This window comes from Sinocyclocheilus anshuiensis, unplaced genomic scaffold (genome assembly GCF_001515605.1).
Source record: "Sinocyclocheilus anshuiensis isolate Anshui unplaced genomic scaffold, SAMN03320099.WGS_v1.1 scaffold1240, whole genome shotgun sequence".
NCBI classification, from domain to species: domain Eukaryota; kingdom Metazoa; phylum Chordata; class Actinopteri; order Cypriniformes; family Cyprinidae; genus Sinocyclocheilus; species Sinocyclocheilus anshuiensis.
This window is the reverse complement of record NW_015542555.1, coordinates 481971-509803: the sequence shown is the minus strand read 5'-3', so window position 1 is coordinate 509803 and position 27833 is coordinate 481971. Positions and strand designations below refer to the sequence as shown.

General features: G+C 35.6%; 1 protein-coding gene across 2 annotated transcripts; it reads left to right on the top strand.

The window, feature by feature from the left end:
* On the top strand, positions 1-27833 carry lpcat1 (lysophosphatidylcholine acyltransferase 1). Of its 2 annotated transcripts, none has more exons than XM_016494001.1 (15): positions 1-151; positions 261-381; positions 8462-8601; positions 12231-12445; positions 13490-13602; positions 13742-13802; positions 17162-17220; positions 17601-17635; positions 17884-17938; positions 18339-18421; positions 18578-18703; positions 24473-24626; positions 24760-24852; positions 25039-25180; positions 27336-27833. In XM_016494001.1, the coding sequence occupies exons 2-15, from the start codon at positions 262-264 to the stop codon at positions 27518-27520; spliced, it is 1581 nt and encodes a 526-aa protein (XP_016349487.1). In that variant the 5' UTR covers positions 1-151; position 261; the 3' UTR covers positions 27521-27833. The 2 variants fall into 2 exon arrangements, with proteins under 2 accessions (XP_016349487.1, XP_016349486.1); XM_016494000.1 differs by having other exon boundaries at positions 1-185.

Below are 27833 nucleotides of genomic sequence, written 5' to 3'. Positions count from 1 at the left end.
ACCTCCGATGTGATATCAGAACCTGCGTTGATCACGCATGCGCACAATGAAAACGCGCAAAATGCTGATCGCTCGGTGATTTACAGAAGCGGAGAGCGTCAAAAGCGAAGCCAAACACCGCCAGCTCAAACCCGACCAGAAGGCAGCGCATGTAAGACCAGGGAATCTGAAAGGTTCTTCAGTGTGTAAGAGGAGCACCGCGTGGACGCCTTTACTGGAGACTTTTGCTTCTTTTTAAAGATATATGTTTACTCTTTCAGTATGAGGTTCCCTAACAGAAAACTACACACGGCGGTGGATGGAGAAGACGCGGGCGTTTTTGCACACTTCAGAAATCCTTTCGTGCACGAGTTGAGATTTACTCCTCTGCAGAAACTCAAGGTAAAGTATCTTCGCCGCTGTGTTTAGTTTTTTTCCCCTCTTTGCAGAAGACAAGGAAGAGTGAAACATTAGCAGAAGTTATTGTTTCACGTTACAGCACGGTGCATATTAGAGTCACGTCGTGCGTCATCTGCCAAAAATATGCAGAAAATCTTATCGTCTGTTCTTAAATCAGCAGGTTCACATCTTTGAGCAGGTGTAGACGGTTTGATTTTAATATTAGTAGTAGTAGTAGTTGTTGTTTTACCTGCATGACGTCCTATAATAGCCTACACCTGCATGTTTGTTTGTTTGTTTGTTTGTTTGTTTTACATTTTTGAAATATAGGCTATATCATTCTTAGAGTCAAAAGCACCGGTTCATGTTTTATGGGGTGTGACGCCAATTGAAAAGCAGCTGACGGCCCTTTGTTTAAAATACAGATGTATAGACTCATTTTGTCATTATTTTAAAGACTGTTCAAGTAGTGTTGTTGTTGTTATGGTATAAAGGCTAAGTCGAAACTGGAAATGTATATGACAACCACTGGCTAGTAAGTTTGGGTCTGTAACAAGATTAGACATTGACAAGGGATCAGGGAGGCATTTCCTGGGAACTAAAATGAAATATAAAAATAAAATAAACATATTTTATAATCTAAATGTCATGCAGAGCAGTCTAAGATTAGCTGTGGTGTTTTTTTGTTTTTTTTGACTAAATAGTGCAAAACCTTCTTTCATCGGTATTCTGATGTCATTTACATGAAAAGCATTATTTCCTGGCACTTTATTGCACTGTTACATCGTGGTCCTGGAAAACCTGGAGATGTCAGGCAATTATAAAAAGTGTGATTTCCAGTCTGGGAAAACTCATGGAAATGATTACAATATTAAAAGGGCATGGAAAAACAATTTCTTCAGCTGGAAATGACTTGTATTCAATAATTTATTTATTATTATAATTTGTATCTAGTCATCACAAATGATCTCAAATGAAGATTTGGAAATTTAATAGAAATTTGGAACCCTGAATTGCAGATCAGTGATAAAATCAGTTTGTATTTGATGCACAGTAGCATTCTGGCATAGAGGAACTGGAGAATTTCTCCTAAAGCAACTGTGTTAGAAACTGTATGGCTCAACTGAAGCATGATTATGGGATGTGTATCCATCCAGTTCCATGAGTGATTAGTGAAGGGGTTGTTGATGTTTTGTGTTTTTAGTAAGTCGTTTAAAACTTTTGAGATCATTCAGATCCATTCAGATCAATATTTATCAAGGTTTATAGGAAACTTGCAATGTATGTGGGCTGCAACATTTCACCACTTTCCTCATGTAGAGACTTCACAGAAAACCTGAAATGCCACTCCTTTTTCTTCAAATGTCACTCACAGGAGATATACAAGAAAACTGAGTTTCCAAGTCATGCACTCCCTGTTTAACTGTCATCTCAATCTTCTCAGCCTTTCCTGCTGTTTGTGGGAAATGGAAAGCAAAGACATCAGTTGCTAACAGGCAGGAAATCCACAAGAGCCACTGATCTGATAATAGTTTATCCTCGCATTTCAGCAGGTAGAGAAACCCTTCTAGAAGACAGTATGGTCACTTTTCATAAATCGGACAAGGTCAGATAATTGTTTACTAGGAAATAGGCAAGTGTCTATTCTTTTTTTAAAGAATTAGCCATTCGCCTACTGCAATTTTCTAATGTAGAGTTCTTAAACAACAGCAGTTTGAAAGGTCTAAGATAGGCTGTGATGATTCACCTGATTTCCATATGCATCAGATTCCAAGATAAATGGCCCTTTGTGGCATTATGCAAGATCTTTTTAATATACTCAGGCCTGCGGGTTACTATAATAAATAATACTAATAAACTAAATGCTAATATTTATTGAGCAGCAAATCGGCATATTAGAATAATTTCTGAAGGATCATGTGACACTGAAGACTGGAGTAATGATGCTGAAAATTCAGCTTTGCATCAAAGCATTATTTTGAGGTTATTTTAAATTATAATAACCTAGCCCAGTCTTTAGCTTTCGAATATTTTTTAAAATAGGTATGAGAGTTTTTTCCCTCCCTATTTGGTTCCCCCTATCTATTTTTGGAATCAGCACCCCAAAATTTGTAAGAATCAAATATTAGATTTAATTCAGCTAATATGATGCAGGGTGGTGTAATATTTTACAATAATATAGTTTTTTTTTTTTTTTACTATATTAATTATGATCATATAGGCTACATTAAATTAAAATTTCATCAAAAAGAGATGAAATTTAGAGAATAAACTATAATTTCCTAAATTTCAAGGTCGCTGCTTAGTCCTATATGAAGTTATCCTAACAGAAGTAGAAGGGCAGTTTTTAAGCATATTTCATAAATTATTGTATTCTGAAGCATAGTATAAAAACTTGAATGAGATATTTGATAAAGAACCCTGATCAAAATTAGAGAACACTTACAGATACCTTCAAGTTATTGGTGTTAATCTGGCATCTGGTGCTAATTTCCTGAAAGGGTTAGTTCACCCAAAAATGAAACTTATGTAATTAATTACTCACCCTCGTGTTGTTCCAAACCCGTAAGACCTTCGTTCATCTTCGGAACACAATTTAAGATATTTTTGATGAAATAGGCTCTCTGACCCTCCCATAGACGAAGCTACGAGAATACTTTTTTGCACAAAGTGATGCAGTAGAGACGAAAATGTGGAATAAAGTCGTTATTTTTGTTTTCTTTGCGCAAAAAAAGTATTCTCGTAGCTTCGTAACTTTACAGTTGAACCACTGATGTCACACGGATTACTTTGTCGATTATCTTGGTACTTTTCTGGACCTTGAACGTGGTAGTTACCTTGCTGTCTATGGGAGGGTCAGAGAGCCCTCATATTTCATCACAAATATCTTAAATTGTGTTCCGAAGATGAACAAAGGTCTTACAGGTTTCGAACAACACGAGGGTGAGTAATTACTAAAGAACTAACCCTTTAATTATCTGAAAAACCCTATTTAACTGGTAGCATTCCTCCAGTTTTCACTGAGATACGGAAACCCTGCGACAGGAGGTTGTCCAGATGAAGGCCAAAGGGATGACCCTTTCAGCAACTGCAAGAGAAGTTGGTCATTCCAAATCTGTGATTTCTCGAATATTGCAGCTTTACAATGACACTAATTCATTCAAGTCCCCCCAAAAGGCTGGTCGTCCACCTTAGACAAATGCACAAGAAGACAGAATAATGCAGAGACTCTCAATGAGGAATCGGTTCAACACTGCAGCTGGAATTGCTGCCAGTTCAGTGCTGAACAGGGTAAGGATCTGTCTCAGCATATTTAAGAGATATCGGACTGAAAGTGCACTCTGCAGTGACCAGACCTCTCACCAGCAGAAAAAATAAAAAGGCTCACCTTTGCTGAGGAGCATGTTGTGTGAACAAAGTTCACTTTAGTAATGAAAGCAAGTTTAATTCATTTGGGTCTAATGGCAAACATTATGTTCGGCGTCAAACTGAGGAAAGACTGAACCACAAGTGCGTAAAGAAATCAGTGAAAGGTGGAGAAGGAAGTGTCATGCTTTGGGTGATGCTTTGTGCAGCAGGAGTTGGGCCTCTTATACAGATACTTGACAGAGTGAATGCAAATGTTTATCAGAACGTCCTTCAGCAACATGCAGTTCCTTCCCCACAAGCATCTCCCAATCAACCTGCAATTTTCATGCAGGACAATGCCCCCTGCCAGACAGCAAAACGGGTAAAGCATTTCCTTGAAGCTAAGAACACTGAAATAATGAAATGGCAAGCCCAGAGTCCTGATCTAAACCAGACTGAAAATCTCTAGAAAATTCTTGGCGACAAAGTTATGGCTAAGTAAGAAACACACTACAGTCACCGAACTGTGGAAGAGACTAGAAGAAGAGTGGACCAAGATCACACCTGCACAATCTGAGAAACTAGTGATGTCCTGTGGCCGCATATGTGCTAAAGTCATTCAAAGCAAGGGCCTCTACACTTTACCTATTAATTTCTGCCAGCTGTAACCCTCCCAAAGTTTAGTTGTAATCTTCTTTCGTGCTACAGTGGTTACTGTTCTCTAATTTTGATCACAGTTTTTTCCACAAAACAAAGGTTTTTGTTGAAATGCCTTGGATTTTTTGCAACATGTAGTATACCTAGAACTAGGGCTGCACAATTAATCTAATTTCTAATCGCGATTACAATTATGGATGCCACAATTACGTAATCAATTGTGATAATCGTAATTAATAATCACAATTACAATTTCAAGGGAATAATCGACAATTATGATTTTTGTCATAATCGTGCAGCCCTACCTAGAGCTAATATTCCTTCAAATTTTAAACGAAGAAGATTAACAATATTTCAGAAAAAATCAAGTATTCCTAAATTGTTCTCTAAATTTGATCTCCACTGTAAATGCAGCCTTGGCTATTACTACAGTAATGAAATTTACATCATGTGCACTGTACGCATACCCTAACATACGCATTAAAAAAACAAACTATACTTAAGCTTTTAAGGGTAGTCTCAGGGCAGTAAGAAACCTCTCAGAACACCATGGAAAAGCCATATCAACCTTGAGGTCAGACTCTTGCGTGAGCTTCGTTGTGACTCTAAGTAGCTCTTAACCCCACTCAAAGAGACCAGCACCATCCTCCTGCTCTTTTACAGCACTACTAAAAGATTCAGCTGCAGGTTTGGCTACAGAAGCTCCTTCTTAACCCGCACATCCCCCTCATCCTCCCTCAGACTGAAGCAGATGGAGACTAGGCATGAGGGGGATGCTGTTAATGGGACCCCATAGACTAGGATCAAGGCTGTGCCTCTCACTCCCGGGACATTATACAGTGTATTGGGGTGGGGAAGGTCAAGACCAGGTTATAATTCTTGCTCTCAGCAAATGATTTTAGCTCCTTCTTCTTTGTTCAAAAAGCATGAGAGGTGGGTTTTTCTTTTTTAAATCTCGTTGGGAATAAGTGCTTTTGTTTGTAGTCTTTCACTCATAATACATTTTACACTAGCGCTACCCCTCCTTCTAGCTCTCTCTCGCTCCCTCCCTTTCCCAAGAGAGCCATCGCCTCAGCCTCTAGATCAGTTTAATCTTTCTGTCAGGGCGGACCGCAGGTGTTGACAGTGGCTGTAGATAAATAAATAAACACTAAACAGGCCACACATCTCCACCCACAGTTCATCTCCTCCTAATGGAGCCGTCGGATGAGCCCATCCACATTTAATCACCGCACTCAGAGAGACACTGCTCCAGCTCTGATCTCACGACAGCCTTAACCAGTGGTGTTACAGCGAACAGCCAGTAAATTTAACAAGACATGTCAATCCAGTCAAACGAGTCATTTGTGAATGAGAAACTTGGAGGACTAACCTTATTCTAGGCTCAACAATATAGCATTGGATAAGAAACTTGTGTTATGACTCGCAGTCGATTTTTCTTGGAAATTGGAAGCACATACTCTTAGGCAGATTAAATATTCATTAACCATTCTGGGCTTTAATGTGAGCTCATTCCATGCTTCTGCTTTGTCGTTGGTTCTTGTGACAAACTATCCGCAAATCTCCATTAGCCTTTTGCTGGGATCAACAAAGTTGAACCCTTATATTGTTGTTGCTGTAGGCGTTAACAAAATTGGTTTTTACATATCCAGACTGCTAATTTAGCCCTCTAATTAATTATGTATTATGTGTTCTCAGACCTAGAGGTTGGTTGAAGCCTTGCACCAATGAGCTGTAAGAAGAATTTAAGATCTTATTTATTTAGCATTTTTATTTTTAAAGTAAAGCAAACAACATAAGAAAAATACTCTTATTCCCAGAATCAGTAAACAGATTTCCAGAAAAAGTTTAGCCGCCTTGTTTGGGATCTGAAAGGCCTCAAGGGCAAGATTTAGCTGGCTAAATCAAAAATTTTTTTTTGTGGTATCAGTTTGAAACTGATTTTTCTTATTTTTAAAAATTTAACATAATGAAACCTTTTAATAGAGAACATGTTTCATTTTAAGTCTTTGTGACCCCAGATAATGTAATTAGTAATTAATAACATATATATTATATATGTTATACATATATAATATATATTATACATATACATATATATCATATAAATATACATTTCTGTTCAGGATAATAATGACTTTCAAAGAAGGGCACAACTGTTTTGTGGTTAACAGTGTTAAAGCTTCCTGTTTGGTTTTTATTAGGTCAGAGGAACATAAGATAATTTAAATAGAAAATAATTTTCTATTTAATTTTTTTTACATAAACAGCATTAGTCTCTGGGATCCCAAATGTTGCATGAAATCAACAGAAAATTAGGGTTAAGTCACAACGTTCAGCTTAACAGTGTGAGATCAGTAGACTTAACAGAGAAGTCAGTTAGATGTAAACCATTGATGGGAACATGAGATATTTGTGGCCAAGAGGTCATCAGAGATGCGCTGATGCAAACCTGATCTTTCCCCTTCGAAGATTTATCGCATGAGTAACTGGTGTACAATTGAGACATGTCTGGTATACTGGAGTTGCATTGTGGAGTTTGAATTAACCATATATTCTGCAGGAGAAAACTGTTACAGTATAATGCTTTCATGTAAAGTCCATATCAGATACCATGAGCACCCTTCCTTCTGCTTTTAAAAACTCTCTCTCATGGGGGAAAAAAAGAGAGGCATCTAACATCAGTTGACTTTTTTTTCCTCTTCCTCATTTCCTGTTCCCTCTTATGTCCCATTTATGTGATCTTGTTTTTCCTGAGTTGCATATAGAAGCATGACATGTGACGTCCTTGTGCTCAGAGTTGATGGCTCTCTTAGTTCAGTCACGAATGGCTCGCTGTATGTATCTAATTCTGACACCACTGAAGCATAATTGGATTTTCTGTTATTTTGTAGAAACCAGAGGCCTTATTACTAAATGTAAATTGCCAAAATATTTCTGTGCTATTTATAAAATGTCTGCACGCACAAAAATTGTTTTCTATATTTATGTTTTGAAATACAAGAGTATATTAGGGCCCTATGATGTAAGTTCAGGTTTTTCCATTTTTTCATTTTTTATGGATTCAATTTTAAAGCAATTTTAAAAAGCTAAAGCTAAAAATCTAATCAATAGAATTCATAAAACTTCACTATAATAATGGATTAAAATTGTAACAATTAGGCCCTATGAAATGTGTTGTATTTTTTTGTCTAAATTCGGTTTTAACTTTTCTGGATTATATGTTGTATGATAGAATGCAAATTTATCAAAACTGCAGCAATAAAATGAATGAAATGAACTTCTTGTAATGTACAATTGTTTCTCTTTGCTTCAAAAACTTGTTTAATGCCTCACAAATGCAAATTCCTAGCTTCCAAAATGACTTTCTTTTGGTCAAAGAATATTCTGTTAAAGTAGGTATTCTGAATGACACGCCATGACACACAATCTCAATATGACCAAATTCTGAATCAAATTGTTCTTGTGATCACTGATCATTTATACATTTTCACTATTTGCAAGGTCATCGGAATTTATTTGGCAAGTCAAATCCATGGAATTTATGATCAAATCTGTTCATACATGCATTTTATAAATGAAGCCCCAGGGTTCTTCATTCTTTATAGTCAGCGTTGAAGTAAACTAACTATAAAGATATTTCAATCTCTTAGTCATAAAACTGAAATCTTGATGCTCTTGTTCTCAAGAATTCAAACACTAAGCTTTTAATGTAGCCATTACATCAACCGTCTTTTATTTAAATCTTGATGGTTCTGCTTAGAAGAGCCGAATGTGAGTTTGGATCTATTGGCCTGTCTAGAAGTTAACTAGGACGGAGTAATGTAAATGTTAATGTTCCTTAGGCCTGTCTCTTTCGGTCTTTGAGTATTGCACAGCATAGCAAAATATAATGTGGTCTCACTGCATATTTTTGTTTCCCTCCTACCACTTTCCGTAAATGACCCTCATACCTCACGTGCTTTCTGTGTTCTCCAGCCCGAAGGCACTGCTCTTCTGGCAAATTCTGGATTAACGTGAAAATATTTGAGATTTTAACCTCTGGTTACCTCTAACACACATTTTCTCTCTCTCATAGATAGCAGTGATGACTGTGACGCTGTTCCCTGTTCGTCTGCTCTTTGCTGCATTCATGATGTTGCTGGCCTGGCCCTTTGCATTCGTGGCTACTGTTGGCCGTTCTGAGGATGCAGTTGAACCTCTATCCTGGTGGAGGTGGTGAGTGACACATCAGAAATGTTAATCAGACGTGAGAGTTTGGGAACATTACGCTGCATCTTTGCATGATGAGATTATGCCGCTAACACAGAACTACAGAGCCAGCCAGACTGCAGTTTACAGCAATAAAGTAACTGAAAGTCATTCATTTTCAAGTTCAAGATTTGAGGCAGCATGAGCTATAGTGAACATTGCATATAAGTAATGTGAGTGCAGACGCTTGCGTGATCAGCTTCCTGATACAGTTTGAAACTGCAATCAAGGTGCATCAACAACTACTTGCAAGTAAGGTGAACATAAAAATGTTTCACCCAAAAATGAAAATTCTGTCATTAATTACTCACCCTCAATTACTCACCTGTAAGACCTTTGTTCAGCATTCTGATCCTGCATAGACAGCAACGGAACTACCCCATTCAAGGCCCATTCTCGACGAGATTTTTTTTTTTTTTTTTTGCGCAAAGAAAACAAAAATAACTACTTTATTCAACTATTTTTATTAAACAATGCATCATGTTACTCTTGTGAATGGCAGAGGATGGTGACACAGAAGAGAAGAATTATTAACGATAGGCTATTTTAACAATGTCCTTACTACGTTTCTGGGCCTTGAATGTGGAATTTCTGTTGCTGTCTATGGAGGGTCAGAAAGCTCTCGGATTTCATCAAAAAGATATTAGTTTGTGTTCTGAAGATGAACAAATGTCTTACGGGTTTGTAATAGGCTTGCCGCGATAGACGGTGCTGACGGTGATACCGTTGTTAAGCCGCAACACCAGTTACGTCACTTGCCCAAAGCAGCACCGACCCCCACCGTTGTTTTGTATTTTGTTGTTGCATTCAAGCAATTGACGCCGAATTGCCGCTAAATGCGCACGGTGCTTTTAAGCTATTTAAAAGCGAGGAAATGCCCCTGCCCCCACGGTGATACCGGTATTATCGGTGTTGTCACACGTCGATTAACCATTGGGAAAATTTCCTTACCGTCACAACCCTAGTTTGGAATCCGAATGACATGAGGGTGAGCAATTAATAATGACATAATTTAAATTTTTGGGTGAACTATCCCTTTAAGATCTCAATCTAGTTAAAACTAATCTATATTTATTATTTGTGTGCACGTTTTAATATTTGGGCTGGGTATTGACACATATTTCACAAAACCGTTTGCCTTAGATTCTTGATTCAGTTAGGTTCCAATTACATTTTGATTCAATATCAATTTATTTGAATATATATCAACTGAAGTGCATCGCAATTTTTCTTAAAGAACACAATCTCTTAAATAATACAGGGGAAGCATGTCAATTGGTATATTACTACGTCATTAAAGGTTAAAATTAACAGTCCAAATTTATTTTTAGATGTAATGATGAACACTCAAATAAAATCTTGCAATCTCACATCACATTTCTGTCAACTTTTAATGATATAATTATGTTTATACTCCAATTCATTTTTAAAATATGAACATTTACATGGTGGCTGTCATTAAAAACTTTTATAAATCTTTTTTCATGACAGATTCATTAAAATTCATTCAAATGCTCATCTTTAGAGTTAATTTTTCTAGCTAACTGTCGAGTTATGGACATTTCCTGAGGTAACATGTTTGTGACATCTTTTACAAAGCTGTCTCATTGCGGTTGAAACTGAGCAATTACATGAGATATACATTTCAGTAAGTTGTACGGTTACTTTCAGCATACATTCTGAATGTCAAAAATTTTGTGATAAAATTGTCATTTGAAAAGCTGAACCTTTACCCAGATAGCACACATACGTCTGCAAGATCGCTTCATCTGGAAAGCATCTGCTGTGAACGAACATCTGATAAATGTCTCTATGTCAGTTTTACATACATTCTAAATCATAAACATCTTAAAGACATTTTCTTAATGTGTATTTGACGTCTAACGGGAGATGTTCTAGAGACATATTAACACTTAAAAAATGTCTTCCAGATGTAAACACACACTTCAAATAGACGTCGCTGAGATGTGTTTGTGCCTTCAGGGAATTGTTTTAGCTATATTAAAAGATTGTGGAATTTATGAACTGATATCAGTTCATCAGAATGAAGATCAATTGATGAATGTTGTCAATCCCAGCCCTATTTAACAGACAGTTGAGTTGTTAGCTTAGCAAAATGCTAAAATCAAACTCTTGCCCTGCGTCCAATTATGCCCACTTCCTTATCAGGTGAAACATGCTGTCATCAAATTCTTTGGAGCAAATGAGTGATTGAGTCCTTTCGCTTTATGTGGTGGTGAGCATTATGTGCATTTGCTGACCACGTAGTACGTTTTCAGTCGCTAGTGAGGATCCATTAGTTAGAAGTTAGTTTACTAGCGTTTGGAACAAAGCCATGGTCTAAATATTCTCAGATATTGGAGAGCTCGCTGTTCCTCGCCATTTTACCCTGCTAAACATAAGAGCACTGTATTGTGTGTCTGTCGTATGTGTGGCACACCTACCACACACAGAGTCACATCACACTGCTCCATTCACACCGTCTCCATTCCACTATCACCTGATCGCTTCCAGCAGGGCTTTTCATATTCTCTCACTGAGTCTTTCTGTATCCCATTGTGCACGAGTTTGTTCATGTGAGGGTGGAGAGGAGAGGTTTTTGTCTTTATCCACAGTGTAAGTTTGACACTGCTCTGTTACCAACACTGGAGGGGGGCACAGGTCACCAAACTACTTTTCTTTTGCTACTGTGGATGTTTGAGAGGGTGTTTCAGTGAGTGATCGTGAGCCAGCAGTGTTTAAAAACATATTTTCTAGCGCAGTTAATATTTAGCATGAAGTCCATGTAAAACGCTATGGTTTAACTACACTGAACAAAATTATAAACGCAACACTTTTGTTTTTGCCCCCATTTTTCATGAGCTGAACTCAAAGATCTAAGACTTTTTCTATGTACACAAAAGGCCTATTTCTCTCAAATATTGTTCACAAATCTGTCTAAATCTGTGTTAGTGAGCACTTCTCCTTTGCCGAGATAATCCATCCACCTCACGGGTGTGGCATATCAAGATGCTGATTAGACAGCATGATTATTGCACAGGTGTGCCTTAGGCTGGCCACAATAAAAGGCCACTCTAAAATGTGCAGTTTTACTGATCATGCTGTCTAATCAGCATCTTGATATGCCACGCCTGTGAGGTGGATGGATTATCTCGGCAAAGGGCTCACTAACACAGATTTAGACAGATTTGTGAACAATATTTGAGAGAAATAGGCCTTTTGTGTACATAGAAAACGTCTTAGATCTTTGAGTTCAGCTCATGAAAAATGGGGGCAAAAACAATTTTGTTCAGTGTAGTTCAGTGCTTAATTTTAAGCATTCTCCAAAGACATTCTCAATGACATTTTAACAGTTACCTAGTCTCTGAATACAAATGACATAGATACATAGTAAAATAGACTTCATAGAGATGCATTATTTATACGTCATGCTAGTGAAGTTTAATGTAGTGTAGTTTAATGTTGACTTTAAATGCTGTCTGATATGGACCACAGACGGATGGATGTGAAGGCAATTGAATTGGCACAAAATGTCAGGAAGCAGGCAACATTTTCTTTCTAACTCTGTCTCTGTTTCTCTGTTTCTGTCTCTCCAGGCTGGTAGATCTGGTCCTAAAGGCCATCATGAGAGCCATGTGGTTTTCTGGAGGGTTTCACTGGGTCCGTGTGAAGGGCCGGCCTGCACTGCCTAGTGAAGCACCCATCCTCACAATGGCCCCTCACTCATCTTACTTTGACGCCATCCCTGTCACCGTGACGATGGCCTCTATAGTGATGAAGGCTGAGAGTAAAGACATTCCAGTCTGGGGCAGTGAGTTTTTATAAATATACAAATATAAAAACATTTACATTTTGGTTTGTTTAGTTCAACTTTGAGCTACTTTGCCTTTGATAAATTGAGCTGTGGTTAGATAGTTTTTTTTTCCTCTTTATGTTAAGGGCTACACTGTTCAAAAGTTTGGGGTCTGTAACATTTTTAAAACATTTTTGAAAGAGGTCTCTTATGCTCATCAAGGCTGCACTTATTTGAACAAAAATACAGTAAAAACAGTAATACTGTGAAATATTATTACAATTTAAGATAACTGTTTTCCTGTTTGAATATATTTTAAAATAAATGTTATTCCTGTGATCAAAGCTGAATTTTCAGCATCATTACTCCACCACTCTTTTTGTCACATGATCCTTCAGAAATCATTCTAATATGCTGATTTGCTGCTCAAGAAATAGTTCTTATTATTATCAGTGTTGAAAACAGTTGTGCTTTTTAATATTTTTGTGGAAACCATAATACATTTTTATTTTCAGGATTAGTTGATGAATAAAAAGTTCAAAAGAACAGCATTTATTGCAAATCTTGTCTAACATCATAATGTCCTTACTATCACTTTTGATCAGTTTAAGGCATCCTTACAAAATAAAAGTATTAATTTCTTTAAAAAAAAAACTTACTGATCCCAAACTTTTGAACTTTTCCAGGAGTGAATCATCTCATTTGCTTATGAATGCATGTTCATTGCTGTGTGGTCATATAAAATGTGTCATACTCATACACTGGCCCATGATGAATAAAATTCATGATCTGATAATAATATTTCTCCCAGTTCCAAGAGAGCAGCTTAACTGGCATCAAGAGGAGGTTTATTTGTCATTTGAATAAGAAAACTTGGATTTGTTTGTTCAGATGACCTGTTAATTAATTAATTGTTTATTATAGAAAATCTCAATTTATACTCCCAGCATTTTGCAAGATTTGACTCACCTACTAAAGCTATTATTTTTTTTGATCTCTCTCTTTCCATCCCTCTCAATTCTCTTTCTCTTACCTCACCCTTCACTCTTTCTCCGTTTGTAGCTCTTATCAAATTCATCCGGCCCGTGTTTGTGTCCCGCTCAGATCAGGACTCTCGGAGGAAGACTGTCGAGGAGATCAAACGCAGAGCTTGCTCTGATGGCGAATGGCCTCAGGTACCACACACAGACTTCTGATATTTCACATCTAATGTAATGACATTCATACAGTATAGGTGTCCAAACACGTATTTAAGCTACTTTATATCATGAGTGCAGTGCTGAGGTATTTCCTCTGACTGTGGCCTGTTTTCAGATCATGATATTCCCGGAGGGCACATGCACCAATAGATCCTGTCTCATCGCATTTAAGCCCGGTATGTGCCCAACTCTGATATCTGCTGACTAAACACACTTCCCATGCCCAGAACCTGTTTATGGGAGTTTTTTATTTTTTTGGAGTCTATCTTAGGAAACTTTGAGGAAAGTTTTGTATTTTGTATGCGTGTTCTTTGGTGTTTGCTCTCTCTTTGTACCCTCTCTAATCTGCGGCCCATCATGGTTCACAGGACTGAGAGATCTGGTGATTGGCTTCCTCTTCCTGTGTACGCTGTGGATTATGATGGTCTTTTCTCCTCAAATCCCCCTCTCCTCTGTCAGTCATTGAATCGGCTCTATTCCTCTAATCCTCACCCCTCCTCTCTCCATCATCTGCGTGTTTTCTCTTGTCTGGCTATCTCACTTTTCTCTCTGCAACCTTTAATACTGGAGCTCTCACTGTCCCAAACAACATCAGATAGCTCTTCCAAAACAAAAACCAAGCCAGATACTGAGTTTGGATGTGTAAGGACAGTTTTGGTGCTTTTTGAACATGTTCACTTATGTTTATAGGCAAGACCTAAAATGAATACTCCTAATCACACCAAATGCAGGTTAAAATTAGGGTTGGTGAGAATATGAAACTGTTGGCCGGTAACTGCTTTTTATAAATTAACAATGCCTGAGAATGCAGTATGGTTAAATAACAAAGACTTGTATAAATCTGTATATAGACTGGTTTATAAATCTGTTGTAAGCAAAAGAGAAGCATTTAAAAAGATAATATTTCCTACGGATTTCCACCAAAATAAAAGCTTTATTGTTTAACCTTTGAAAGCAAAAAAAAAAAAAAAAACAACAACAAAAAAACATAAATATTAGTATTGTAATTGTACTGTTATATAATAATAATAATAATAATATATTATTAAATATTTTACAGTTCAATAGTATTATAGTGATTATTTCTTTTTATTTCTTTTTTATAATATTGTATAGATGATGCTTATTATTATTGTTATTGTTATTTATGTTTTATAATATTGTATAGATGATGATGATGAAGATGATTATTATTGTTATTGTTATTAAATATTTTACAGTTCAATAGAATTATTATGAAATACTTCACAGTTTAATAGAATTATAGTGATATTTCCTTATTGATTTAATTTTTTATAATTAAATTCAATAAAATTAATAACAATAATAATTGCAATTAGATGAAATTAAATGAAATAATGCACATACAGTTTCATGGCTTGTAACAACTCAAGTCAGCCTTGGCAGGTGTGGCAAAATGTATATAGAGCATTTTTCTTGAATAGACTTTAAGCAAATAGTGTCATAGTTACATTCCATTTTCATGTTTCATGGCTTTCATTGATATATTGATAACTAGAAGGGCATTATAGTCCACAGGAAACACTTTTTAAAATGTTTTTCTTGTGATTTTGGTGTGTTCTATTATACTCATAATAAAGCCATATATTATATGGTTATTACTGTAGTAGTAGTAGTAATAATAATAATAATAATAAATATTATTACAGTCTAATAGGTTATGCACATTGGTTATTTGTCAAGAGAATAAGTGGAGGAAAAGACAATAAAATAGCAGTATCTGCACTTACTCTGGTTCTAAAATGCACAAAAGCACTTTGATTTAGTTAACATTTCAGTGTTTATGTATGTCAAGAACTTGTAAAATAATTGTATGAATTCAAATTACATTTATTATTAATAATAATAATAATCAAATTACATATACGAATAAAATACTTTTTATTTTGCTCTTTATAAAATAACCAAGCCGTTCAAAAACCTGTTTTTTTTTTTTTTTAAGTCGTACACTTTAGTGTATTAAAAGACAGAGGACCTGTGTATGCAAAACCATGGTGCATTTATTTACAGTAGTTCTACTCTGCCTAAAAAGTACAGGCACACTTCCGCTCATGTGGACGCAAGCTTTAGTCACATACAGTAGCAGCTCAGAACCTCAATAGTGAAAGATGCAAATGGATGATGGGGGATTTGTGTATTTGCATTAGTTGACTTGCTTTGTTTAAAACTTGGGTTGAGTTTGTCAAAGGTGAGTGAGTTCAGTCTTAGAGGATAGATTGGCCAGTTTCTATTAGCAGCATGTAATAAGGAGCTGTTTGTAAGCTGAAGGGCATCTCTCGTCTCTCTGCACCTTCCCAGACGTGATGAGATCTGACTGGCACAGAGTGAAACTGAGGCTCAAAATATAGAGAAAAAGAGAATGTAGTTGTTTTCTGAACTCTGTTACGAGTTCTGATAAGGGATAGTTCACCCCAAAATAATAATAAAAAATACTAACTTACCTCATCCACTCATTCATATGTTGCTTAAAACATAAATGTTGTTATTTTTTTTCAGTGAAACGCAAAAGGATTTATTTAGCACAATGCCAAGCAGTTCTCATTTAATGGTAGTGACAGCTGTCAAGCTTCAAATAGCACAAAATGTACTTCAATACTTACAATCATTTAAGTATTTTAAATGATTGTGCAATACTTTGCAAATATCCTGGCTTAAAGATATTCTACTGCTGTTCAAAATATTTCCACCAAGGCTGGAGTTATTTTTACTGTACAAAATACAGTAAAACCAATAATATTGTATTGTAATTATTATATATAATATTGTAATTATTTACATTTAAAATAACTGTTTTCTATTTGAATATACTTTAAAATCTAAGTTATTTCTGTGATGGTAAAGCTGAATTTCAGCATCATTACTTGAATCCCTCAGAAATCATTAAAATATGAAACTTTTCTTATCAATGTTGAAAACAGTTTTTTTTTATTTTGTGGAAACTGTTTTTTTTTTAGTTCAAAATAACAGCATTTATTTGAAATATAGATATTTTGTAACAATATAATTATGATCAATTAATGTGTCTTTTCTGAATAAAAATACAGTATATGCACTGCAGAAGTAAAAAAAAAAAAAGTATTTTCAAAAATAATATTTAACGAAATAAGCAATCCGCCTCCTCAAAAGACAGTTTCAAGTGTAAAACGTTCTTGAAAGAAACATTCAGCTCATCATAAAGTTGTGTATTGACAGAAACAGTGTTCTAATCCTCTAACTGATGTAATATTATTCATTTTCTTATTCTGCATCTTCTTGTAAACCTTGAGTGTTATGCAAGTTCTTGGTTTGTGTCATATCTGAATATTAAAAAGAGTGAAGCTGGATGAGGTGAGGAGTGGATTTGGATACTTAAGCTCACACCCACATTCAAACAGAGGGCTCATGTTTCAGCACAGGCTATAGTTTTAATGCCACACCCGGCCCTCCGAGTGGAACGAGGTCAAAGCACAAGTTCTCTTCCACAAGGCCCTCATTCTCACTTGTTTACTGTCCTTTTGTCCCTCTTTTCCTGCAGGTGCGTTTATCCCTGGAGTTCCCGTGCAGCCTGTGCTGTTGCGGTATCCTAATGAGATGGTAAGAATAAACTCTACGCCCAAACAGGGAGTGTCTTACACTCGTACTTACTGTCTGCAGCTGTGCGCTATGTGTCTCCATTCATGAAGACTATGAATTTATTTTTCACAGTTATACTTTTCTATTCCCTGTCAAAACCTTTCTGTATATTATGTCTTTGTTTCCTTCTCTCATGAATAACACAAGCCCAGCAATCTCTTAGAGTACTTAGAGCCAAGGTTGTGCTGTAGGAGAAGCAAGGTCAAGTTCAAGTGGTTAGGTTAGGTGTGTGTGTGGGATAGTTAGCTGTTTAGGAGGATACTGCCAGTATAACACTCGTGTTTTTGTTTGAGATGCCAAGCCTATTCGTTGCCTTCTTTCTCTTCTCACTTCCCCGACAGGATACAATCTCATGGACGTGGCAAGGGCCTGGAGCGTGAGTCTCTTGGGTTCACTTAAAAAAAAAAAATTGTCATTATTTAGTCACCCACATGCACCTATATGCATTTCTTTCTTCTGCTGAACACAAATATATTTTGAAGAATGTTGGTAACCAAACAGTTTCAGTTTTCAATTACTTACATTGTTGTTGTTTTTTTGGTGTAGATTAATGGTCAAGATATATGCATGATATGTGCTTGTATCTATTTGTAAATTAAAATCAAATTCCATTATCTTTTTCAGGTTTAAGATTCTATGGCTCACATTATGTCAGCTACATAACTCTGTAGAAATAGAGGTGAGAACTCATATTGTGGTATAAATATCATGTTATTTTAGTATTATTCATACACTATTACAAATAATATTATACTTTATATTATTTTGAAGCTTTTATTTTATATTTTCAGTTTAGGTTTAGTCATTGTTCTTCATTTTTATTTTACATTTATTTATTTGTTTATTTTTTCAGTTTTAGTCATTTAGTTTTACTCTTAAATGTAGTAATTCAAATTATTTTTTATACATTTCAATTTTCATCTAATTTTGATCATCTAATAATTTCATTTAATTTGATTTAATATCTAATTTTAATTTATTTTTTGCTTAATATTTTAAATATTTGTAGTTTTAGTTAACAATAACAACACTGGTAAATATGCACAAATCAGATTTGATGATGATAAAGTTCTGTCCAGTATCTTCCTACATACACCCCGTCAGAGGAGGAGAAGAAGGATCCAGCCCTGTTCGCCAAAAATGTGAGACGTATCATGGCCAAGTGAGTGGATTTTAAAGAACAAAGTGTTTTTGTTGTGACCGATTTTATTAACACTTTATTTTATTATTTGACGTCTGTTTGTTTGGCTTTACATTTCTTTCTCTTAAAAGGCCCAAGTGTCCTGTAATCTGTATTGTGTGTGTGCTTTCTCCATAGGGCACTTGGGTTGCGCATTATCGATTACTCCTTTGAGGACTGCCAGCTTGCTATGGCCAAAGGCCCTCTGCGATTGCCCAAACACACCTGTTTGCTGGAGTTTGCCAGACTGGTACGACATTTAGGGTGAGTAGAGCAGTAGTTTTAAGCGGGTCGCCACATCTACGATAATGTACACTACTGTTCAAAAATATGGGGTTGATATGATTTTTTTAAAAGAAGTTATGTTTATCCAGGGATGCATTAAATTGATCGAAAGTGAGAGTAAAGACATTTATGATGATTTTAGTCCTTACAAAAGATAGAAAGTGAAAAGAAAGAAAGCAAAGCAGAAAATGCAATACGAACAAACCAGTACCTTGTAAACACAACTTAACAATAACACAACATAATTGTTTATCTGTTATCATGAGGATGTCCTGAGTTGGTGAGTGACCATTGATCAGACCAGGCTTCATTACGAGAACAGCAGGAAGACAGTCAGTGGAAAGTTTTCCTGTGGTTTCTGGAAGTTGCTTAAAGTCGGTCTGTCAGATGAGAGCTTGTTAGACCGAGGCAGTTCCTGCTGTTTGTCTGTGCAGTGTGCTTTAGATGATCTCTGTAGCTTGGACTTAGGGTAGTCTGTGGGTGTCTTGCAGACCAGCAGGCTGGGACGGTCTTTTGAAATAACAGACTTGATCTCTCATTTTCTAGGATGAAAGAATCAGTTCTCATGTTTTTATTGGGCAGCTGAGTTAAGTAGGTTGTAAGAGTGAAGGACAGTTTAGGATGTCTCGGGGACACGAGGTGCTGGTTTGGTCACTGGGTGAATCAGTCATCCAGCCAATCAATCCGTCAGCACCACTCGCCACTACATATCATAGTATTGATCTCTGAAACTTCAGTAGAACCACACCATAAAGAATCATTACGTTCAGTAGTACGAGCAGCCCTGTGCTGACTGATGGCCTTTGCCTGCCAGCAGAATGAGAGGAAGTTAAACATGGCCTTTGTTCAGTGTTGCCAGATTGGAAAATTATCATATTTGGAAGAAAATTATCGTACACGAGTCAAATGTACAGAATACAGCTATTTATCTAAACCAACAACTTTTTGACACGACCTGCAAATTACCACAATAGATAACTAGGCATACCGTGTTTACATTGGACGCGAGCAGTGCGACAAAATACTATAGAAACCATTATAATCAGTGACTGTTTGCACTGGATGTGACACGACACGACACATCCCCGACAGTAAACTGATGTCTCATTCTATTTATGACGTATTAAAATGATTTTTAACACTCGCTTTGTCGCGTCCAGTGTAGACAGACTTTAGCTGTTAACTCCATCTGAGCCGCTGTCATCGGAAGCCTGCGTGTTGCCAGATGTTGAGGGGGTTCTTGCCGTCATAGACCGCAACATAGTGCTCGTTGGCTTTAAAGCAGGGCACCCTCCTTGCATTCTTAACACACTCTGAGGTGTGCACGAGCGTAATGAGCCGATTTCATGTATGAATATAGAAGCCCTATGACTACAACTACCACCATTTGAATTGTCATAAAATTATTAAATTATCGTACATTATGGGTTTTTTTCATTATTGATCGTACATCGTACAGAGGTCAAAATTATCGTACAAATACGATAATTATCGTACGTCTGGCAACACTGCCTTTGTTTGCTTTGTATTAGCAGTTGAGGGTTGATTTTACACTGGTGCTAAAGCAGTGAGCTGGTTTGTACTGATGAAGTTCATCTGGTAGTGAACATGGTGCCCTCTAGTGAATATGATGAAGAAATACAATCAACAAAGGTTTGTAAGATGGCTTGCTGTAATTAAAGTTCAGAGTATATAACATTCAGTAAGCATCAAAGATGTGTAAAAAGAATGGCTTTGGCAAGTACAGTAAATAAAAACATTAATAATCTTTTCCCCCTTTTTTTAAGGAGTGCAATATAATGCATGTGATGCATATATATAATTATATATATATAATTATATAATTTATCTGATGAAAGTAAAGTCAGCAAATAAAACCAGAGACACTACTTTAAAAGTTTGGATTCACTTTAAAAATGTGTTTTAAAGAACCTGAAACTTGAAATCTTTAAAAAGGTGAAAGGGAACTTAATGGACCCTGAAGGTTAAGGTTGCTGAAGCTTTTAATCATTATTTCATATCGTTAGCTAAAAATTATTTAATCAACTTCTAGGGTGGCCTGATATTTATAATGAAAAGTGGTGCAGTCTTTTTATGGGCAATGTGGAAATGTTCAGGATTCTTGTAAGACCAGTCACTGAAAGTAGTTGTATTAATAAAACGTAAATAAGGCACCTGGGATTGATAATAAAACATTTTAGAGACTGTGTAAATTTATCATTTGACCAAGGAAAATTACCAAGTGAGTTTAAAAGTATTAGAGTTATACCCTTATATAAAAAGGGATGTAAGTTAGCCTGTTTCTGTCTTAGGTGTGATGTCTAAGATAATGAAAAGAACAGAAAAGAAAAAAGAAAAACATGTCTATGACCGGAATGAAAAATATATTGGTAAAAACAATATTTTGTATGAGTACTGTAGACCACACCATTTTATTGTATAAATTAAAGGTAGTTGGGTTTGAGAAGCCAGAGAGTTGATGTTAAGGGTATATTGTGTGGTCCTTTATCAATTAATTGTGGAGTTCCTCAAGAGAGTATTTTACTGTAGGTCCCTTATTTTTTCTCTTATATATAAATGATCTTAAAGCATCGTGTTCAAAGGAACTTTTTCTTTATGCTGTCGATGCAGCAATTTTAGCATTTCGTCAAGATAAATGGGTCCTGGAGAAAATGAGTTTGCAGTTACAAGAGATGTCCAGATAGTTTTTAGACAATAAGCTTTCTCTATATATAGGTAAAACTGAAGCCATTCTCTTTGCTTCTAGAAGGAAATTAAAGAAGTGACACTTTTTTTTTGGTTAAGATTAACAATATTGTATCAACAATATTGAGTCAAAAAATGTAGTAAATTATTTGGTTTGTTTAATATGTAATAAATTAACAGGTGATTTAATGGCTAGAAGGTACTGTATTCACGAAAACATGTCAGATTAGGTTTTTAGTGATGCAAGGCAATTTGTTGGATGTTTATTCCTTAAAATTTCTGGCAGGGGCCTTATTTCCATAGCAGTCCAAATGGTGATTGAACCGCTATGGAAATAAGCCAATGGCTTTGTGTTTTTTATCCTCACCAGTTTTTTAAACTGTGTGGGATACTTATTTGGTACAGTTTTGTCAAACTTGTGTCTTGTCAAATAAATTTCAATTCAGTTCGCCTAGAATGCATTAAATTACAGCGATGATACGTACACTACTACTCAAGTTTAGGGCCTGTAATGTTTTTTAAATGTTTTTGAAAGAAGTCTCTCATGCTTTGATGAATTAATTGATTAATATTGTGAAATATTTTTACAATGTAAAATAACGGTCTTTTATTTGATTGTTTGTATTTTTTATTCCTGTGATTGTAAAGCTGAATTTTCAGCATCATTACGCCAGTCTTCAGTGTCACATGATCCTTCGGAAATCATTCTGTTATGCTGATATATTGCTCAAGAAACATTTCTTATCAATTTTGAAAACTGGATTCTTTGAAATCTAGGATTCTTTGATGAATAGAAAGTTGGAAAAAAAAACTGCATTTATTTGAAATAGAAATCTTTTGTAACATTATAAATGTCTTTACTGTTACTTTTGATCAATTTAATACATTGTTGCTCAATAAAAGTATTAATTAATAATAGTTAAAAAATATATATTATAGACCCCAAACGTTTAACTAGTTGAATAATGTTTCTATTTCTATTACCAAATATGATTTTCTTTAAACATGTAGCAGTGACATCTGAACAGACCTCGTGCGTTCTTATGCAGTCAGTTTCAGGTTCAGAGATTCAGCTGATGTTTTATCATGCGTTCTGCAGTGTTTCCCGTGTTATTCTGTAGGATGCTTCTTCAAACTGTTCCCACAGCAGCTCAACATCTCAAACGTGGATTCATTTATCTATAATACTCTTTTGTAGTCTTGTACCATCCAGTCTTTGTTCTTTGTGCCCATCTTGCTCCTTTTTTTTTGGCAATGTCAGATGTGACTTTTTCTTTGAAACAGTTACAAGAGATGTCCAGATAGTTTTTAGACAATAAGCTTTCTCTATATATAGGTAAAACTGAAGCCATTCTCTTTGCTTCTAGAAGGAAATTAAAGAAGTGACACTTTTTTTTTGGTTAAGATTAACAATATTGTATCAACAATATTGAGTCAAAAAATGTAGTAAATTATTTGGTTTGTTTAATATGTAATAAATTAACAGGTGATTTAATGGCTAGAAGGTACTGTATTCACGAAAACATGTCAGATTAGGTTTTTAGTGATGCAAGGCAATTTGTTGGATGTTTATTCCTTAAAATTTCTGGCAGGGGCCTTATTTCCATAGCAGTCCAAATGGTGATTGAACCGCTATGGAAATAAGCCAATGGCTTTGTGTTTTTTATCCTCACCAGTTTTTTAAACTGTGTGGGATACTTATTTGGTACAGTTTTGTCAAACTTGTGTCTTGTCAAATAAATTTCAATTCAGTTCGCCTAGAATGCATTAAATTACAGCGATGATACGTACACTACTACTCAAGTTTAGGGCCTGTAATGTTTTTTAAATGTTTTTGAAAGAAGTCTCTCATGCTTTGATGAATTAATTGATTAATATTGTGAAATATTTTTACAATGTAAAATAACGGTCTTTTATTTGATTGTTTGTATTTTTTATTCCTGTGATTGTAAAGCTGAATTTTCAGCATCATTACGCCAGTCTTCAGTGTCACATGATCCTTCGGAAATCATTCTGTTATGCTGATATATTGCTCAAGAAACATTTCTTATCAATTTTGAAAACTGGATTCTTTGAAATCTAGGATTCTTTGATGAATAGAAAGTTGGAAAAAAAAACTGCATTTATTTGAAATAGAAATCTTTTGTAACATTATAAATGTCTTTACTGTTACTTTTGATCAATTTAATACATTGTTGCTCAATAAAAGTATTAATTAATAATAGTTAAAAAATATATATTATAGACCCCAAACGTTTAACTAGTTGAATAATGTTTCTATTTCTATTACCAAATATGATTTTCTTTAAACATGTAGCAGTGACATCTGAACAGACCTCGTGCGTTCTTATGCAGTCAGTTTCAGGTTCAGAGATTCAGCTGATGTTTTATCATGCGTTCTGCAGTGTTTCCCGTGTTATTCTGTAGGATGCTTCTTCAAACTGTTCCCACAGCAGCTCAACATCTCAAACGTGGATTCATTTATCTATAATACTCTTTTGTAGTCTTGTACCATCCAGTCTTTGTTCTTTGTGCCCATCTTGCTCCTTTTTTTTTGGCAATATCAGATGTGACTTTTTCTTTGAAACTCTTAAAAGCCCAGCATCTCAGAGTCGTCTCTGCACTGCTGGTGATGAAACCGCTGTTTAGTGTGTACTGTTCAATGCAGCTGCCAGCTGAGCTCCAGTCAGGGGTCTGTTTCTCGAACTAGAGACCCTGATGTTCTCCTCCTCTTGTTATTCTGGGTCGTCCACTTCTCTCCCTCTGCTGGTTAGATCCAGTTTGCTTTCTTCTTTCAAGACAGTAGCTCACTGAACAACCTTCATCTCTCAAAATAACAATTCAATGAGTTTCTTTTTTGAAACCACTACCAAGAAATGCAAGTGTTCTCAGTACTTGCAAAGATTGTTACAGTTCATTGGGCAACACAAGCATTTTCAAAGTATTCTTGAGTGCCAAATTGCATATTTTATTATTTTCTCCAGCCATTTTGCACATTTGGCAAAAAAATAATGGTGGATTTTATTTTGTCTTGTCTCTCAGGCTGAAGGCGGGTGTCACTGATGAAGTCCTGCACGAGGAAGCCTCTAGGGCCCGTGAACTGTGTGGAAGCAGACTGGACGTGGAGGGATTTTCTCAGTACCTCAACCAACCCATGACAGAAGCAGTACAGGACATCTTCTCACTTTTTGAGGAGGTTAAACATTTATCAAAACGTCTTTATTACATACTGAACAGAAATCAAATGAACTCTGCCTTTCAAACACGTCAATTATGTGTTTCCATGATGTCTGTCTGATTGTGATAACATTTGAATGAATTGTTTCCAGCATGGGAAGATGGATGTGAGAGAATATGTCATCGCCCTGTGTGTGGTCTGTAGACCTTTCAGATATCTGGAGACCATTAAACTGGCATTCAGGGTGAGTTGGGTTTCTGCAAGCTCTCTTTGTTTCAAATAGACAAGCTTGAGTTTGTATGAGTCAGAATCTCGCTTGTTTTCTGTTTAATAGATTCTAGTTCTTAATGTTTATTTGGATATAATGAACTTTTTAGGTCTTGATGGTAAGGAAAGATGGATGTTCTCTGAATTGTTGTCTTCTGTCCAGATGTTTGAAGCACAGGAGGATGGAGCAGTTGTAGAAGATGAGTTGGCCGTCATTCTGAAAACTGCTCTGGGGATTGGAGATTTTGCTGTTTGCTACCTTTTCAGGGCCATCGATTGTCAAGACAAAGGAAAGATCACATTTGGTAGGACCATTTACATCATGCCTTCACTTCCTCATTGTTTGTGGTCACACTAACCAAAATTAAAAAGTTATCTTGTTTCTTGTTTATTTATTTATATAGCACTACTAGAAGAACCCCAAGGGTTACCCACAGTGCTTTACATAAAAAAAAAAACAGAACCAAAAACAGTCACACACATATTGACCAATCATATAACCAGCTGTATAGTCAGCATATTCTTAAACATTGACAGAGATTTAGCAGACCTAATATGTGACCCTGGAGCACAAAACCAGTCTTAAGTAGCACGGGTATATTTGTAGCAATAGCCAACAATACATTGTATAGGTCAAAATTATCATTTTTTCTTTTATGCCAAAAATCATTAGGATATTAAGTAAAGATCATGTTCCATGAAGATATTTTGTAAATTTCCTACTGTAAATATATCAAAGCTTAATTTTTGATTAGTAATATGCATTGTTAAGGACTTCATTTGAACAACTTTAAAGGCGATTTTCTAAATATTTTGATTTCTTTGCACCCTCAGATTCCAGATTTTCAAATAGTTGTATCTCGGCCAAATATTGTCCAAACAAATCATACATCAATGGAAAGTTTATTTATTCAGCTTTCAGATGATGTATAAATCTCAATTTCAAAAAATTGACCCTTATGACTGGTTTTGTGGTCTAGGGTCACACACACACACACACACACATATATATATATATATATATATATATAGTGGCAGCTCATTCCACAGTCTCAGCCCCATTACTGCAAAAGCTCTATCGCCTTTTTGATGACGAATGGTCCTAGACACTACCAGAAGTTTATAATTTTCTGAACGCAAGGCTCTAGGGCGGTTATAAGGTATCAAGAGGTTTGTAAGGTACAAAAGTGGCTGATTGTTTAGGGATTTGTATACAAAAATTAAAATCTTTATTTTATATTTAACTCTAAAACAAACAGGGAGTCAGCGCAAATTTGCTAATACCGGGGAAATAGAATCATATTTCTTTATCCTCTTTAAAAGCATTCTGGACTGATTGTAATCGAGCCAAGCATGTGGTGGAAGTTACAAAAATCAAGACGTGATAAGAAAAATGTATGAATAATTCTTTCAAAATCGGCATTTGACAAAATGTAAGTTGTTTAAATGGATCATTCTGGTCCTTGAGAATTAGCGAAGCCCTTTTTGAAATCATTGTAAAACACTTGCCTTTGTGCCTAACAACTCCCTTTAGCTGTTCTAAAACCACTGTAAACCACAGCTTTATGGGGCTTTGTGCTTTATAATTATGAAATTATAATGAATTAGAATTAAATTCCCTGATTAAGACAACACACACACATTAATTTTGAGTAAAATAATGTTGGGTTGAAGCATATTTTACTCTGATAATATTAGTGATACTATGGAAATAATATACTAAATTTCAAGCTGAACATTGTGGAGTTGGACATTTAATTTCATGTTAATTGCGATAAAATAAAAATGGATTATAGTTTAAATTGATATTAAATGCACTTAGCTGAACTTTAGAGTGCTTTTTTTGGCTGGACTTAAAAACATCTTTGTAAGTTCATGATTAATTCTCTTGTCTTTGAAATATGGTTAAGTGTACTTCCAAATGTAACGACAGGCATTAAAATGTACTTTAAAGTTGCAGTTAACTAGTTATATTTGAAATGAATATATTTACCTTTTAATGTAATCAAATAACACACTACAGTTGTACTGAACTGTACTTTACTGAGTTTGTGCTTTACATGTGCATTAGTATGTTAGTGAACATAAAAATAAGTGCACTTTTTTTTAAAAGCATGGCAAAATATTAAGAAAATAATGATTTAAAATATACTTTAAAGTAAAACTTTTAATTGGAGTTTTTCAAATTCTTTTTAAATGGCTACAATTAAATGCATGTTTTTTTTTACAAGGGACTGCAAGAAAAATAAAAGGCCAAAGTTGACACTACTTAAAAAAAATAAAATAATAATAATACTTTTTTTTTTTCTTCGTGTATTTATTTATAAAAAATTATATAGGAAATCGATACCTGATTACTATGAGTTTGCATCAAGTTGTAGTAATTAATTCTCTGTAAAATTAATTCTGTCGTATCTTTGGTATTTGTAACTTTGTAAACATGCTGTGTGTTTGTGGCAGATGATTTTTGCCGGTTTCTGGAGGACTGTCCTGATTTCGTGGAGCAGTACCACTGTCTCAGTGAGCCGATCCCTCAACCCTCCAGAGAATCCACATCACCCTCAGAGTCTCAGCCTTCAACTAACGGCTTCTGTGCTGACTTCAGCCCTCGAGATCCCAGCGCACACAGCAAGAAACAGAACTAAACGCAGCTTTTACTATCACAGCCTGTCACCCTCAGTGTGTGAGGGTGTTTGTGTGTGCATGTGTGTACTTCTGTGTGCAGGAGAGATGATGACAGACCATATCTTTAAGTTGAATTGGGATTTGCATCTGGGTACATTACCCCAGGGATTCTTCCAGAGTTCTGTTCAAAATCCTTCAGTTATTTATTTTTTTATGCCCCTGAAGAACCTGTCTTACGAATGGAAACAAAACTAAATTTTTATGAGATTTTAATGGATTTCTATATAAAGTGCTGTTTGCTTTATAACATGAGCGTGGGGTTTGAATATACTC